Source organism: Schistocerca nitens, chromosome 9 (assembly GCF_023898315.1).
Source record: "Schistocerca nitens isolate TAMUIC-IGC-003100 chromosome 9, iqSchNite1.1, whole genome shotgun sequence".
NCBI classification, from domain to species: Eukaryota; Metazoa; Arthropoda; class Insecta; order Orthoptera; family Acrididae; genus Schistocerca; species Schistocerca nitens.
Genome location: NC_064622.1, coordinates 449,378,575 through 449,390,620, shown reverse-complemented (window position 1 = coordinate 449,390,620; position 12,046 = coordinate 449,378,575). Strand labels below are relative to the sequence as shown.

The window sequence follows — 12,046 nt, the reverse complement described above, 5'->3', positions numbered from 1 at the left end:
TCCTGGACTGTAATGCTTATTCTGAGGTTTTGTTGCCAAGTATGCAGAGGCCCAGCTCTGCATACACCACAGTAAGCTTTTTGACATAGTCCATCCCCTAGTAGTGGCCAGTGACAGTGCACATGCGTAAACACACACTGTTCTTCTCCTCGGACAGCAAGTTGGGCATTAGTGGCTAGCGGCAGTAGCCATGTGTATGTGAGTTGTTGTGTGAATGTTTGGGAGTCCTACTTCTGTGGAAGCTTGTCTAAAAGCTTATATATTTCTAGTATTCTTTTCAAAGTTCTTGTTGTAGACTCAGTACCTGGTCTATGTGGTGAGAAGCAATCTACCCTCTGCTTATTGTTCTTGTTGCATCCTGGTCTCTCCATTGCTAGGTTACTGTTTTCTACGTATTACAGCCAGCTTCAGATATTTTTTAAACAGAAACGGTATGTATTACTTTTCTACAAATTATCTACCACTAGAATGCTTAGAACAGCAGATATATAAAATGTTTTTGTAGGATTTAAAATATTTTTCAATATTTTCTACAACATGAAATTTTCTTTATGTGCAGTAAGCTTGCTAATACAATAGACTACTTTGTTAATTGGATGATATTGTGGTTGTTTCTGACTGCAGTTTTTTAAGATGCATGTGTGCCAGAAGCAAGCACAGTTATCACAATCATCTATTTAACACAGTAATAAGTAAACTAACTGATATATGTAGCCAGCAAAAATAACACCTGAAGGAACATGAAGTGATATCAATTTCATAATAAAACTGAAATCAATATCACTTCATGTCCCTTCAGGTGTTATTTTCCTGGCTACATATATCAGTTAGTTTACTGACATATAATAATAATATAACTGAAGGGAAATGGATAGGTTAAAGTTAGATATAGTGGGGAATTAGTGAAGTTTGGTGCAGGAGGAACAAGACTTTTGGTCAGTTGAATACAGGGTTATAAATAAAAAATCAAATAGGGGTAATGCAGGAGTAGGTTTAATAATGAGTAAAAAAATGGGAGTGCAGGTAAGCTGCTACAAACAGCATAGTGAACGCATTATTGTGGCCAAGCTAGACTTGAAGCCCACACCTACTACAGTAGTACAAGTTTGTATGCCAACTAGCTCTGCAGATGATGAAGAAATTGAAGAAATGTACGATGAGATAAAAATTTATTCAGATAGTGAAGGGAGATGAAAATTTAATAGTCAAGGGTGACTGGAATTCGATAGTAGTAAAAGGAAGAGAAGGAAACATAGTAGGTGAATATGGATTGGAGGGAAGAAATGAAAGAGGAAGCCGCCTGGTAGAATTTTTGCACAGAGCATAACTTAATCATAGCTGACACTTGGTTCAAGAATCATAAAAGAAGGTTGTATACATGGAAGAAGCCTGGAGATGCTGACAGGCTTCAGATAGATTATATAATGGTAAGATAGAGATTTAGGAACCAGGTTTTAAATTGTAAGGCATTTCCAGGGGCAGATGTGGACTCTGACCACAATCTATTGGTTATGAAATGTAGATTAAAACTGAAGAAACTGCAAAAAGGTGGGAATTTAAGGAGATGGGACCTGGATAAACTGACCAAACCAGAGGTTGCACAGAGTTTCAGGGGGAGAGTATAAGGGAAAAATTGACAGGAATGGGGGAAAGAAATACAGTAGAAGAAGAATGGGTAGCTTTGAGGCATGAAGTAGTAGGGGCAGCAGAGAATCAAGTAGGTAAAAAGCCAAGGGCTAGTAGAAATCCTTGGGTAACAGAAGAAATATTGAATTTAATTGATGAAAGGAGAAAATATAAAAATGCAGTAAATGAAGCAGGCAAAAAGGAATATAAACGTCTCAAAAACGAGATCGACAGGAAGTGCAAAATGGCTAATCAGGGATGGCTAGAGGACAAATGTAAGGGTGTAGAGACTTATCTCACTACGGGTAAGATAGATACTGTCTACAGGAAAATTAAAGAGACCTTTGGAGAAAAGTGAACCAGTTGTATGAATATAAAGAGCTCAGATGGAAACCCAGTTCTAAGCAAAGAAGGGAAGGCAGAAAGGTGGAAGGAGTATATAGAGGGTCTATACAAGGGCGATGTACTTGAGGACAGTATTATGGAAATGGAAGAGGATGTAGATGAAGATGAAATGGGAGATACGATATTGCGTGAAGAGTTTGACAGAGCACTCAAAGACCTGAGTCGAAACAAGGCCCTGGGAGTAGATAACATTCCATTACAACTACTGACAGCCTTGGGAGAGCCAGTCCTGACAAAACTCTACCATCTGGTAAGAAAGATGTATGAGAAAAACGAAATTCCCTCAGACTTCAAGAAGAATATAATAATTCCAATCCCAAAGAAAGCAGGTATTGACAGATGTGAAAGTTACCGAACTATCAGTTAATAAGTCACAGCTGCAAAATACTAACACGAGTTCTTTACAGATGAATGGAAAAACTGGTAGAAGCCGACCTCGGGGAAGATCAGTTTAGTTTCCATAGAAATGTTGGAGCACGTGAGGCAATACTGACCCTATGACTTATCTTAGAAGAAATATTAAGAAAAGGCAAACCTACGTTTCTAGCATTTGTAGACTTAGAGAAAGCTTTTGACAACGTTAACTGGAATACTCTCTTTCAAATTCTGAAGGTGGCATGGGTAAAATACATTGAGCGAAAGGCTATTTACAATTGGTACAGAAACCAGATGGCAGTTGTAAGAGTCGAGCTGCATGAAAGGGAAGCAGTGGTTGGGAAGGGAGTGAGACAGGGTTGTAGCCTCTCCACGATGTTGTTCAATCTGTATATTGAGCAAGCAGTAAAGGAAAGAAAAGAAAAATGCAGAGTAGGTATTAAAATCCATGGAGAAGAAATAAAAACTGTGAGGTTTGCCGATGACATTGTAATTCTGTCGGAGACAGCAAAGGACTTGAAAGATCAGTTGAATGGAATGGACAGTGTCTTGAAAGGAGGATATAAGATGAACATCAACAAAATCAAAACGAGGATAATGGAATATAGTTGAATTAAGTCTGGTGATGCTGAGGGAATTAGATTAGGAAATGAGACACTCAAAGTAGTAAAGGAGTTTTGCTATTTGGGGAGCAAAATAACTGATGATGGTCAAAGTAGAGAGGACATAAAATGTAGGCTGGCAATGGCAAGGAAAGCGTTTCTGAAGAAGAGAAATTTGTTAACATCGAGTATAGATTTAAGTGTCAGGAAGTCGTTTCTGAAAGTATTTGTATGAAGTGTAGCCATGTATGGAAGTGAAACATGGACGATAAGCAGTTTGGACAAGAAGAGAATAGAAGCTTTCGAAATGTGGTACTACAGAAGAATGCTGAAGATTAGATGGGTAGATCACATAACTAATGAGGAGGTATTGAATAGGATTGGGGAGAAGAGGAGTTTGTGTCACAACTTGACTAGAAGGGGTCAGTTGTTAGGACATGTTCTGAGGCATCAAGGGATCACCCATTTAGTATTGGAGGGCAGTGTGGAGGGTAAAAATCATAGAGGGAGACCAAGAGATGAATACACTGAACAGATTCAGAAGGATGTAGGTTGCAGTAGGTACTGGGAGATGAAGAACCTTGCACAGGATAGAGTAGCATGGAGAGCTCCATGAAACCAGTCTCTGGACTGAAAACCACAACTACAACAACAATAAAACTGAAATACACTACTGGCCATTAAAATTGCTGCACCACGAAAATGATGTGCTACAGACACGAAATGTAACCAACAGGAAGAAGATGCTGTGATATGCAAATGATTAGCTTTTCAGAACATTCACGCAAGTTTGGCACTGGTGGCGACACGTACAACGTCCTGACATGAGGAAAATTTCCAACTGATTTCTCATACACAAACAGCAGTTGACCAGGGTTGTCTGGTGAAACGTTGTTGTGATGCCTCGTGTAAGGAGGAGAAATGAGTACCATCATGTTTCCGACTTTGATAAACGTCAGATTGTAGCCTATCGTGATTGTGGTTTATCGTATCACGATATTGCTTCTCACATTGGTCGAGATCCAATGACTGTTCGCAGAATATGGAATCGGTGGGTTCAGGAGGGTAATACGGAACACCGTGCTGGATCCCAACGGCCTCGTATCACTAGCAGTCGAGATGACAGGCATCTTATCTGCATGGCTGTATTGGATCGTGCAGCTACGTCTCGATCCCTGAGTCAACAGATGGGGATGTTTACAAGACAACAACCATCTGCACGAACAGTTTGATGACGTTTGCAGCAGCATGGACTATCAGCTCAGAGACCATGGCTACGGTTACCCTTGACGCTGCATCACAGGAGAGCCTGCAATTGTGTACTCAATGACGGAGATGGGTGCACGAATGGCAAAACATAATTTTTTCAGATGAATCCAGGTTCTGTGTACAGAATCATGATGGTCGTATTTGAGTTTGGCGACATCGCAATGAACGCACATTGGAAGCAAGTATTCGTCATCGCCATACTGGCGTATCACCCGGCGTGATGGTATGGGGTGCCATTGGTTACATGTCTCGGTCACCTCTTGCTCGCATTGACAGCACTTTGAACAGTGGATGTTACATTTCATCAAATGTGTTATGATCCATGGCTCTACCCTTCATTCGATCCCTGCAAAACCCTACATTTCAGCGGGATAATGCATGACCGCATGTTGCAGGTTCTGTACGGGCCTTTCTGGATACAGAAAATGTTTGATTGCTGCCCTGGCCAGCACATTCTCCAGATATCTCACCAATTGAAAATGTATGGTCAATGATGGCCGAGCAACTGGCTCGTCACAATACGCCAGTCACTACTCTTGATGAGCTGTGGTATCGTGTTGAAGCTGCATGGGCAGCTGTACCTGTACACGCCTTCCAAGCTCTGCTTGACTCAATGCCCAGGCATATCAAGGCCGTTATTATGGCCAGAGGTGGTTGTTCTGGGTTCTGATTTCTCAGGATCTATGCACCCAAATTGCATGAAAATGTAATCACATGTCAGTTCTAGTGTAATACATTTGCCCAATGAATACCTGTTTATCATCTGCATTTCTTCTTGGTGTGGCAATTTTAATGGCCAGTAGTGTAAATTGTAAGACACTGTACTAATGTGATGATCATACTTTCATTCTGATAAAACATTTTGTTGTTGTTGGTTCTCAGTATATTTTTTTACGAAACTGATGTGCCAGTGAAAAACTGATTGTTTCACTACAATATGGCAATCTGGTGGTTTTATCTGTTTGTAATACTGTGTTATGTTTTCACAACAAGTTGATATGTTTCCTCTTTGAATACAACAGCCTTGCATTATAATGAACTTATCAGTATTCATTTGTCTTTTTCATACCTTACCAGGGACATGCAGAAATAAATGTGCTATATGTTTGCAATTTCAATAGAACTATTAAACTGGAATCTTTATATGAAAAAAGTCATACTTATAAGAAGCACATTCGTATAGGTTCAGCAGTTTTCATACATCACATGTGTTAAAGCAACTGCAGAGAACAATCCAAAACAGTATTATGTTTGCTAACTATTTACAAGGAAACCTGCTGGTAATTTCAGTCTTAATGTAATCAGCAGTTCTAGGCACTTCAGTCCGGAACCACGCGGCTGCTATGGTTGCAGGTTCGAATCCTGCCTCGGGCATGGATATGTGTGATGTCCTTAGGTTAGTTAGGTTTAAGTAGTTCTAAGTCTAGGGGACTGATTACCTGAAATGTTAAGTCCCATAGTGCTTAGAGCTGTAATGAGCAGATAAGTCTAACAGAATATTCTTCTGAACTGTCCACAGGCCTTGGTGCTAGATTTGTCTGGTGATGGTGTCACTTTTGACAATCTGTGGTCAGGCCCTGGTATTCCATTTGGAGGCAGTCTTATAATGATGGCATTAGATATAGTATTGTATGGGTTCCTGGCATACTATCTTGACTGCGTCATTCCAAGTAAGTATTGTCACATGAATAGTAAATATAATGTTGGATGAAGTCCTTTGCTCACAGAAGAAATTTACTTGATTCCATTCATGTTTAACCTGTCCCTAATTTTAGGTGAACATGGTACAAAAAGATCACCTTGGTTCTGTCTGACACCTGGTTTCTGGTTTTCAAAAAAAGCTACACCACATGTGAGTTTTTGCATTAGTTTTCATGGAAATTGAATTACTCGATGAACAGGAAAATTAATTCTATAATATCTATTTTGTACAGGTATCCTCTGTAAATGGTGAGTCTGGATCTTTCAATGCTGCTGATGAGTCATCTCAAGATATTGAACCAGTTGCGAGAGAAATGAAAGGCAAGGAAGCCATTAAAATTGTTGATTTATTCAAGACATTTCAAGCTTGCAGGAAGCCTGAAGTGAAGGCAGTAAATGGTCAGTATACTTCAATAATTACATGAAATTTGTGTGTGTGTGTGTGTGTGTGTGTGTGTGTGTGTGTGTGTGTGTGTGTGTGTGTGTGTGTGTGAGAGAGAGAGAGAGAGAGAGAGAGAGAGAGAGAGAGCAAACACCATTTTTTTTTCAATGCTGGCAACACAGGTTTACAAGGTGTTTTGTGTTTAGAAACAACAGCAGGTATTCTTAGCTATTCACTTTATGCAATAGCTTTTATTATTTCATTTCTTGGTGACAATTCATGATGAAGAGTGCTAATTTGGTTCCACCAAACAAACAATATAAATTCCTGATGGTGTGCACCATCCTTCGTAAGGTGTGTTGCTTTTTTTCGATGGGCTGAGCCAATCTTTCCTCTTCTTCAATTTCACATAAAGGCAACATTTCTCATCACCTGTAACAATGTTCTCAAGGAACAGTTTGTGCCCATGCCAAACAGAAACAGGTGGAGCGACTAACATTTGATCATGATTGTATGGGAAATGACCAACAACTGAACATGATTTTAAGGGATGTTTAAGGGAGATATAGTCACAATAAATTTTAACTGCACACCTACATCAGCAATACTAGAGTCACACTTTCATATCACACAGTAAACTTGGCTAACGTTAAATGCTGTGGGTTTTAACCAAGAAGTTGTTCTCATTTTTTAAAATAAGCATTCAAGTGTTTAATCTTTGTGCTTCATGGGGATTTTGCATCTTAATTTTCATTGTGAGAGCACATAATGAAAACTGATTCACTTCAGGTGCAAATGAAGACATGCATGAACAACATTGAAGAGTACAATAGTAGGATTACCGAAAGAAGACTAGACAAATTGGATCTTTCTGTATTGACTGCCCTCTGTATTTGACTGCTTTCAGCTTTTGTTGGTTTTCCTTAAGACATGTGGAATACTCAATGTTTGCACCTTACCAAATGAATACAAATTGGTGCACAATAGTTGTATGATTGCATTCCACAGTTTGTGCCAATACCCATGTTTTTTGCCATGGTTTATTGTTAAGCAATTGATTTATGTGGTTTTAATAAAAAATGGAAGGGCTTCTAGAATGAGGTTCATCACACAAGTCGAATATTCCTTCTTGCAACTGAAAAAACCATTTCTGTGCCATCTTCTTAGCAAATGCTTCCCTGCTGTACACATTGCAACTTTTATGGCTTCCACAGCACTAGATCTCAATTAAACTTCAAGAGTAAAATGTGTAGGAAGTGTTCATTTTTCCGTGCTTAACACTCCATACTGATAAACCTTGAAAATGGCCAAAATGAGCTTCTTCTCCCAACAATAAAACTCCAAATTGAAGAAAAACAATTGAATAATGAAAAAAATTGAGGCTTCACAATGCAGTGGTGCCAAACCCATGAAGAATGGCATGGACTTATCCAATATATTCATCTCCGTCACCAGTGTAATTGCCCAAAATGTAGCATAATATGGAAAAGAACACATCATAAAAATATTCTTGTTATGTCTTGCAAAAAAGGCAGTGGTGGCCAGTGATCGTGTGCTAATGTGCTAATGCACTACAGCACACGGTAAATATTGCACTAACATTATGCTGTTTCTTTTTGAATCCAAACCAGAAATCACACTAAAATTATTGCATTTCTCTTCAAATGCAAGCTGGAAATTAAACTAAAATTACACCAATTTTCTTTGAAAACAGATTGGTATGCAAATAAAATGTATGAAAGCGTTTTCTGTATTGCTGTCCCCGCAGTAACTGGAAACCAGTGTCAAATGCTGAAATGATGGTCAGTCAAGCTACGATCAAATCAGAGAAGAAATGCAGTTGTCTGTTTTCCACTGCACATGCTCTGATGTGACATCACTCCTTCCAACACTGAGAATGCTACATTGCTCAAAGCACCATGATAGCATTTTCCATAGATCATTGCATGTAAATATTGTGTAAACATAGTGTATGAGAGGGATTTTAGAGGAGGGCTTTTGCAATGGCGCTGTGATTGAGTGGTCTAGACCTTAAAATGGCAGTTCATTGGCTTGAGTTCAAATGCCAATGCTGTCTTTCTTTCTTTGGTTCTTCGAAATTCTTCACAGTGTTAAACTATTAATTATAAAATTTAATCATTTGACTGCTACAGATACGCGCTCTACATTCCTTACTAATGGCAGCTTTGTTGTCACTTACCGCTTGCCTAATGCTGCTTGCTTCCTGTGCCAAGAGATGACATTCTGGCTGCTATGAGAAAAATTGATTTTTGCACATATTAAAAATATTTTTGCTCAATAAAGTGCTGATTTTTTTTCATTATTCCTCATAATTAATGTGCTGCATCAAATTGAATAAAGCATAACACAAAATTTTAAAGAATATGTAAAGATAAAAATACTTACTTTGTGCATGGTTGATTTTAGCCAATACATTGCCAGGTATGAAATGTAGACAAGAAATCAACATTTTGTTTGAAATTTTGAGCAGAACAATATCTCATTTCATTCTCGACTTATTGGTTTTTTATTCGGTGACAAGACATGTCCATTTGTGTCCATGCACATTTGGGAATCGTGTGGTTACAACAATAACCATATTTCATAAACAGTTCAAGATATTGAAATGAGGTTTTTTTGCAAATGGTAGCACACAAAGAGGCATTTATTTTATATAATAAATACTGGAAACTATTTTATTCATCGAGATATGGGAGGAGCTTGTCCACAGCAGTGAGAGAGTTGGCAGGACAGAACTCGTGAACATGACAATGGCATGTAAGTTCTCTAAAAATTTTTGTGCACAGCATCGGGATTTTTAAGCACCATCTCCTACAAGAGTCCCACAGCTAAGTGGTTAATGTCGCAGATTGCCAGTTTGACAGCTCGTGTTTGTTTCGTGCTGGTACCATTGTTTATTTTTTAAAATTTTATTCTTCACAGTGTTAAATGATAAATTATAAAATTTAAATATATTTCAACTGTTCAGTTTATATAAGTATTTTTAATATATTCAACTTGGTTATGTTAACTAACCTTGTAAGTCAAATAGCCATGGCCATCATCATAGTGCATTGATAAAATTTTGCACAAACCACCACTGACCAGGGGTATGTGTCTAATTATTGTTCAGCTGTTCCTTTTCTTATGCAGTTCTAAATGGGACGTAAACATATTTACTTAAATTCAGTGCTGAATGAGAAATAAAACCTAAATAATATCATGAAATATCATTTGATTGTCTCAATGCAGCCTCCAATTTTATACTCAGTGGTTACCTTTCATGCTTTCACATTATCTTCTAGGATGGTACAACAATATTTTGTGTATTCTTCTCTCTACCTCATACATCACCACTATTGTCTATAACTGTCTCTCAGTACTGTAGACAGTATTTCGACAATATTGTTTTACAATAATTTCTTTGGCATCTCTATTATTTGTTTCTTCCTTTTATGATCTGTTTTTAGTGATAAGTGGATACCGTACTTGTTTCAGTTTACTGCTGGGAGTAAGAGTGTAATGTGTTAAGACTGCTAGCCTTCAGCTGTTATGGCAATATATTTAGTGTAAAATGAATTTATAATTTACAGGAATAAATCTGACTATCTATGAAGGACAGATCACTGCCATACTTGGTCACAATGGTGCTGGAAAAACAACATTGTTCAATATCTTGACTGGTCTGACAGCACCAACAGCAGGGACAGCATTTGTCTTTGGATATGACATTAGGCAAGTAAGGAATGACATCTCCATAGTACCATTTCATATTGTCATGGCAACAGTTGATAATGTACAGAATTTCTACAGGGATCCAAATGATATGCACACAATACGTAGAATGACTGGTGTGTGTCCTCAACATGATATCCTTTTTGATCTACTGACACCAAGAGAACACCTTGAATTCTTTGCTGCTGTGAGGGTATGGCCTTTGGAAGAAATGCCAATAGAATATATGTTCTTATAGTATTTTCTCATGCATATGTGTTGTTTATCCAGCTTTACATGAGAGACTAAATGATTTTCAGGGCATTCCTTCATCACTTATAGATTTTGAAGTAACAAAGACATTACGGGACATTGATCTGGTTGACAAGGCTGACACGTTTGCCAAACATTTGAGTGGTGGACAAAAAAGGAAACTATCTGTTGGTATTGCAGTTATTGGGGACCCAAAGGTTAATAAAAATGTCGTAACAGTTTCAGAGAAGTATAAGTTAAAATATCTTAGAGTTTACCTACTGTTTAACTTAATCCCAAGAATGTTCATTTTCTATGAAATCCACGTAAAAATTGTATCTAAGGACCCCACTTTCCTTTGCTACTGAAAGTACATAGTGTTTGTGTTTTTCTGTTGAACTAAATTATCTGTTAGATATACCTTTGACATTTCCACATCACTCCACAATAATTGTCATTGCACAAAAACATGAGGAATGTTTTCTATTAAGATTAGTTTGTTTTCCAGATCATAATTCTTGATGAACCAACTGCAGGAGTGGATCCATATTCAAGGAGACATATGTGGTCAGTTCTCCAAAACAGGAGACATGGAAAGGTAAATTATATAGCCTAAATAAATCATTCCAGTATTATTCACTGAATTATACAATATAATTTTGCAGTAACACAATTTAAGTTTAAGCCCTGCCATCATTGTTTTTGCACATAATTTATAATTTTTGTGGTCTTTTTGTGATTTTTGTGATCCTCCATAATAATTCTTGAAAGATTATCATCAGGATTCCACAACAATTTCATTTTGCCTCTTAAGTTAACTTGATATATCAACACATTAACTTTGTTTTATGCAGGTTATTCTCCTTACGACACACTTCATGGATGAGGCAGATATATTAGCAGACAGGAAAGCAGTGGTTTCCAAAGGCCGATTGAGATGCTGTGGATCTTCTTTGTTCCTAAAAAATAAGTTTGGAATTGGCTACCATTTGACGTATGTTCTTTAAGTAAAATTTTTCTTGTTCATATAACCTTCATACTGCTATGTCTTTTTTGATAAAATGTATATTAATATTTCATTTAAATGTGTACTTTTGGTTTGGGAATAAGTAAACTCTGCTTAAATTTTGTAATAAATTGAGAGTTTTAAACTGTTGCATAAGTTAATATGGTGTTAAACTATACTAATCAGCCTTCAGAGCATTAGTTGTGTACTAGTCAGTTGCCAGAGGTTTTTCGATGACTAAACACGATTACCAATCTCAACTATTCTTTTACAAAATGAGTTATTCAATGAATAATGAAACTGCCACTTATCATTTTTGTGACTTTTAAAACATTGTATCAAATATTTAATCAGAATATAATGTCTTTCTGGGAAAGATAGGATAAGACTGTGAGAATAGCTAGACAAAGGAAAGTGGGAATCACATTACTTTGAAGAGTATAATAATTGAAGTGCTTTTAATTATTAGTTTAGACCAGCTGAGATAAGTCTGACATAACTTTCTGTAGTAAATAGATGGTGCACATTAATTAGTCAAATTCATCAGTGAACTTTGGGGAAAATGTAAAATGCAGACCGTAATATGTGAACTTGCTGGAGAATAGCTGAAACACTAGTACTATACAGTGAAATGTGATACATACAATGATATGAAATGTTTGAAATGAAGAGACTCAATGAAGATGACTGATAGACTAACATTTCTGGTATGGA

At 37.3% G+C, this 12,046-nt stretch overlaps 1 protein-coding gene across 2 annotated transcripts in view; it reads left to right on the top strand.

The window, feature by feature from the left end:
- The window catches only part of LOC126202954 (cholesterol transporter ABCA5-like), a 329,252-nt gene that overhangs the window by 159,911 nt on the left and 157,295 nt on the right, over positions 1-12,046 (top strand). For both annotated transcript variants that reach the window (XM_049937074.1, XM_049937072.1), the window contains exons 10-17: positions 5,797-5,947; positions 6,053-6,129; positions 6,212-6,377; positions 9,954-10,095; positions 10,174-10,288; positions 10,395-10,544; positions 10,835-10,924; positions 11,181-11,320. In XM_049937074.1, coding sequence (XP_049793031.1) covers positions 5,797-5,947; positions 6,053-6,129; positions 6,212-6,377; positions 9,954-10,095; positions 10,174-10,288; positions 10,395-10,544; positions 10,835-10,924; positions 11,181-11,320 — 1,031 coding nt within the window. The remainder of the gene's footprint in view (positions 1-5,796; positions 5,948-6,052; positions 6,130-6,211; positions 6,378-9,953; positions 10,096-10,173; positions 10,289-10,394; positions 10,545-10,834; positions 10,925-11,180; positions 11,321-12,046) is intronic.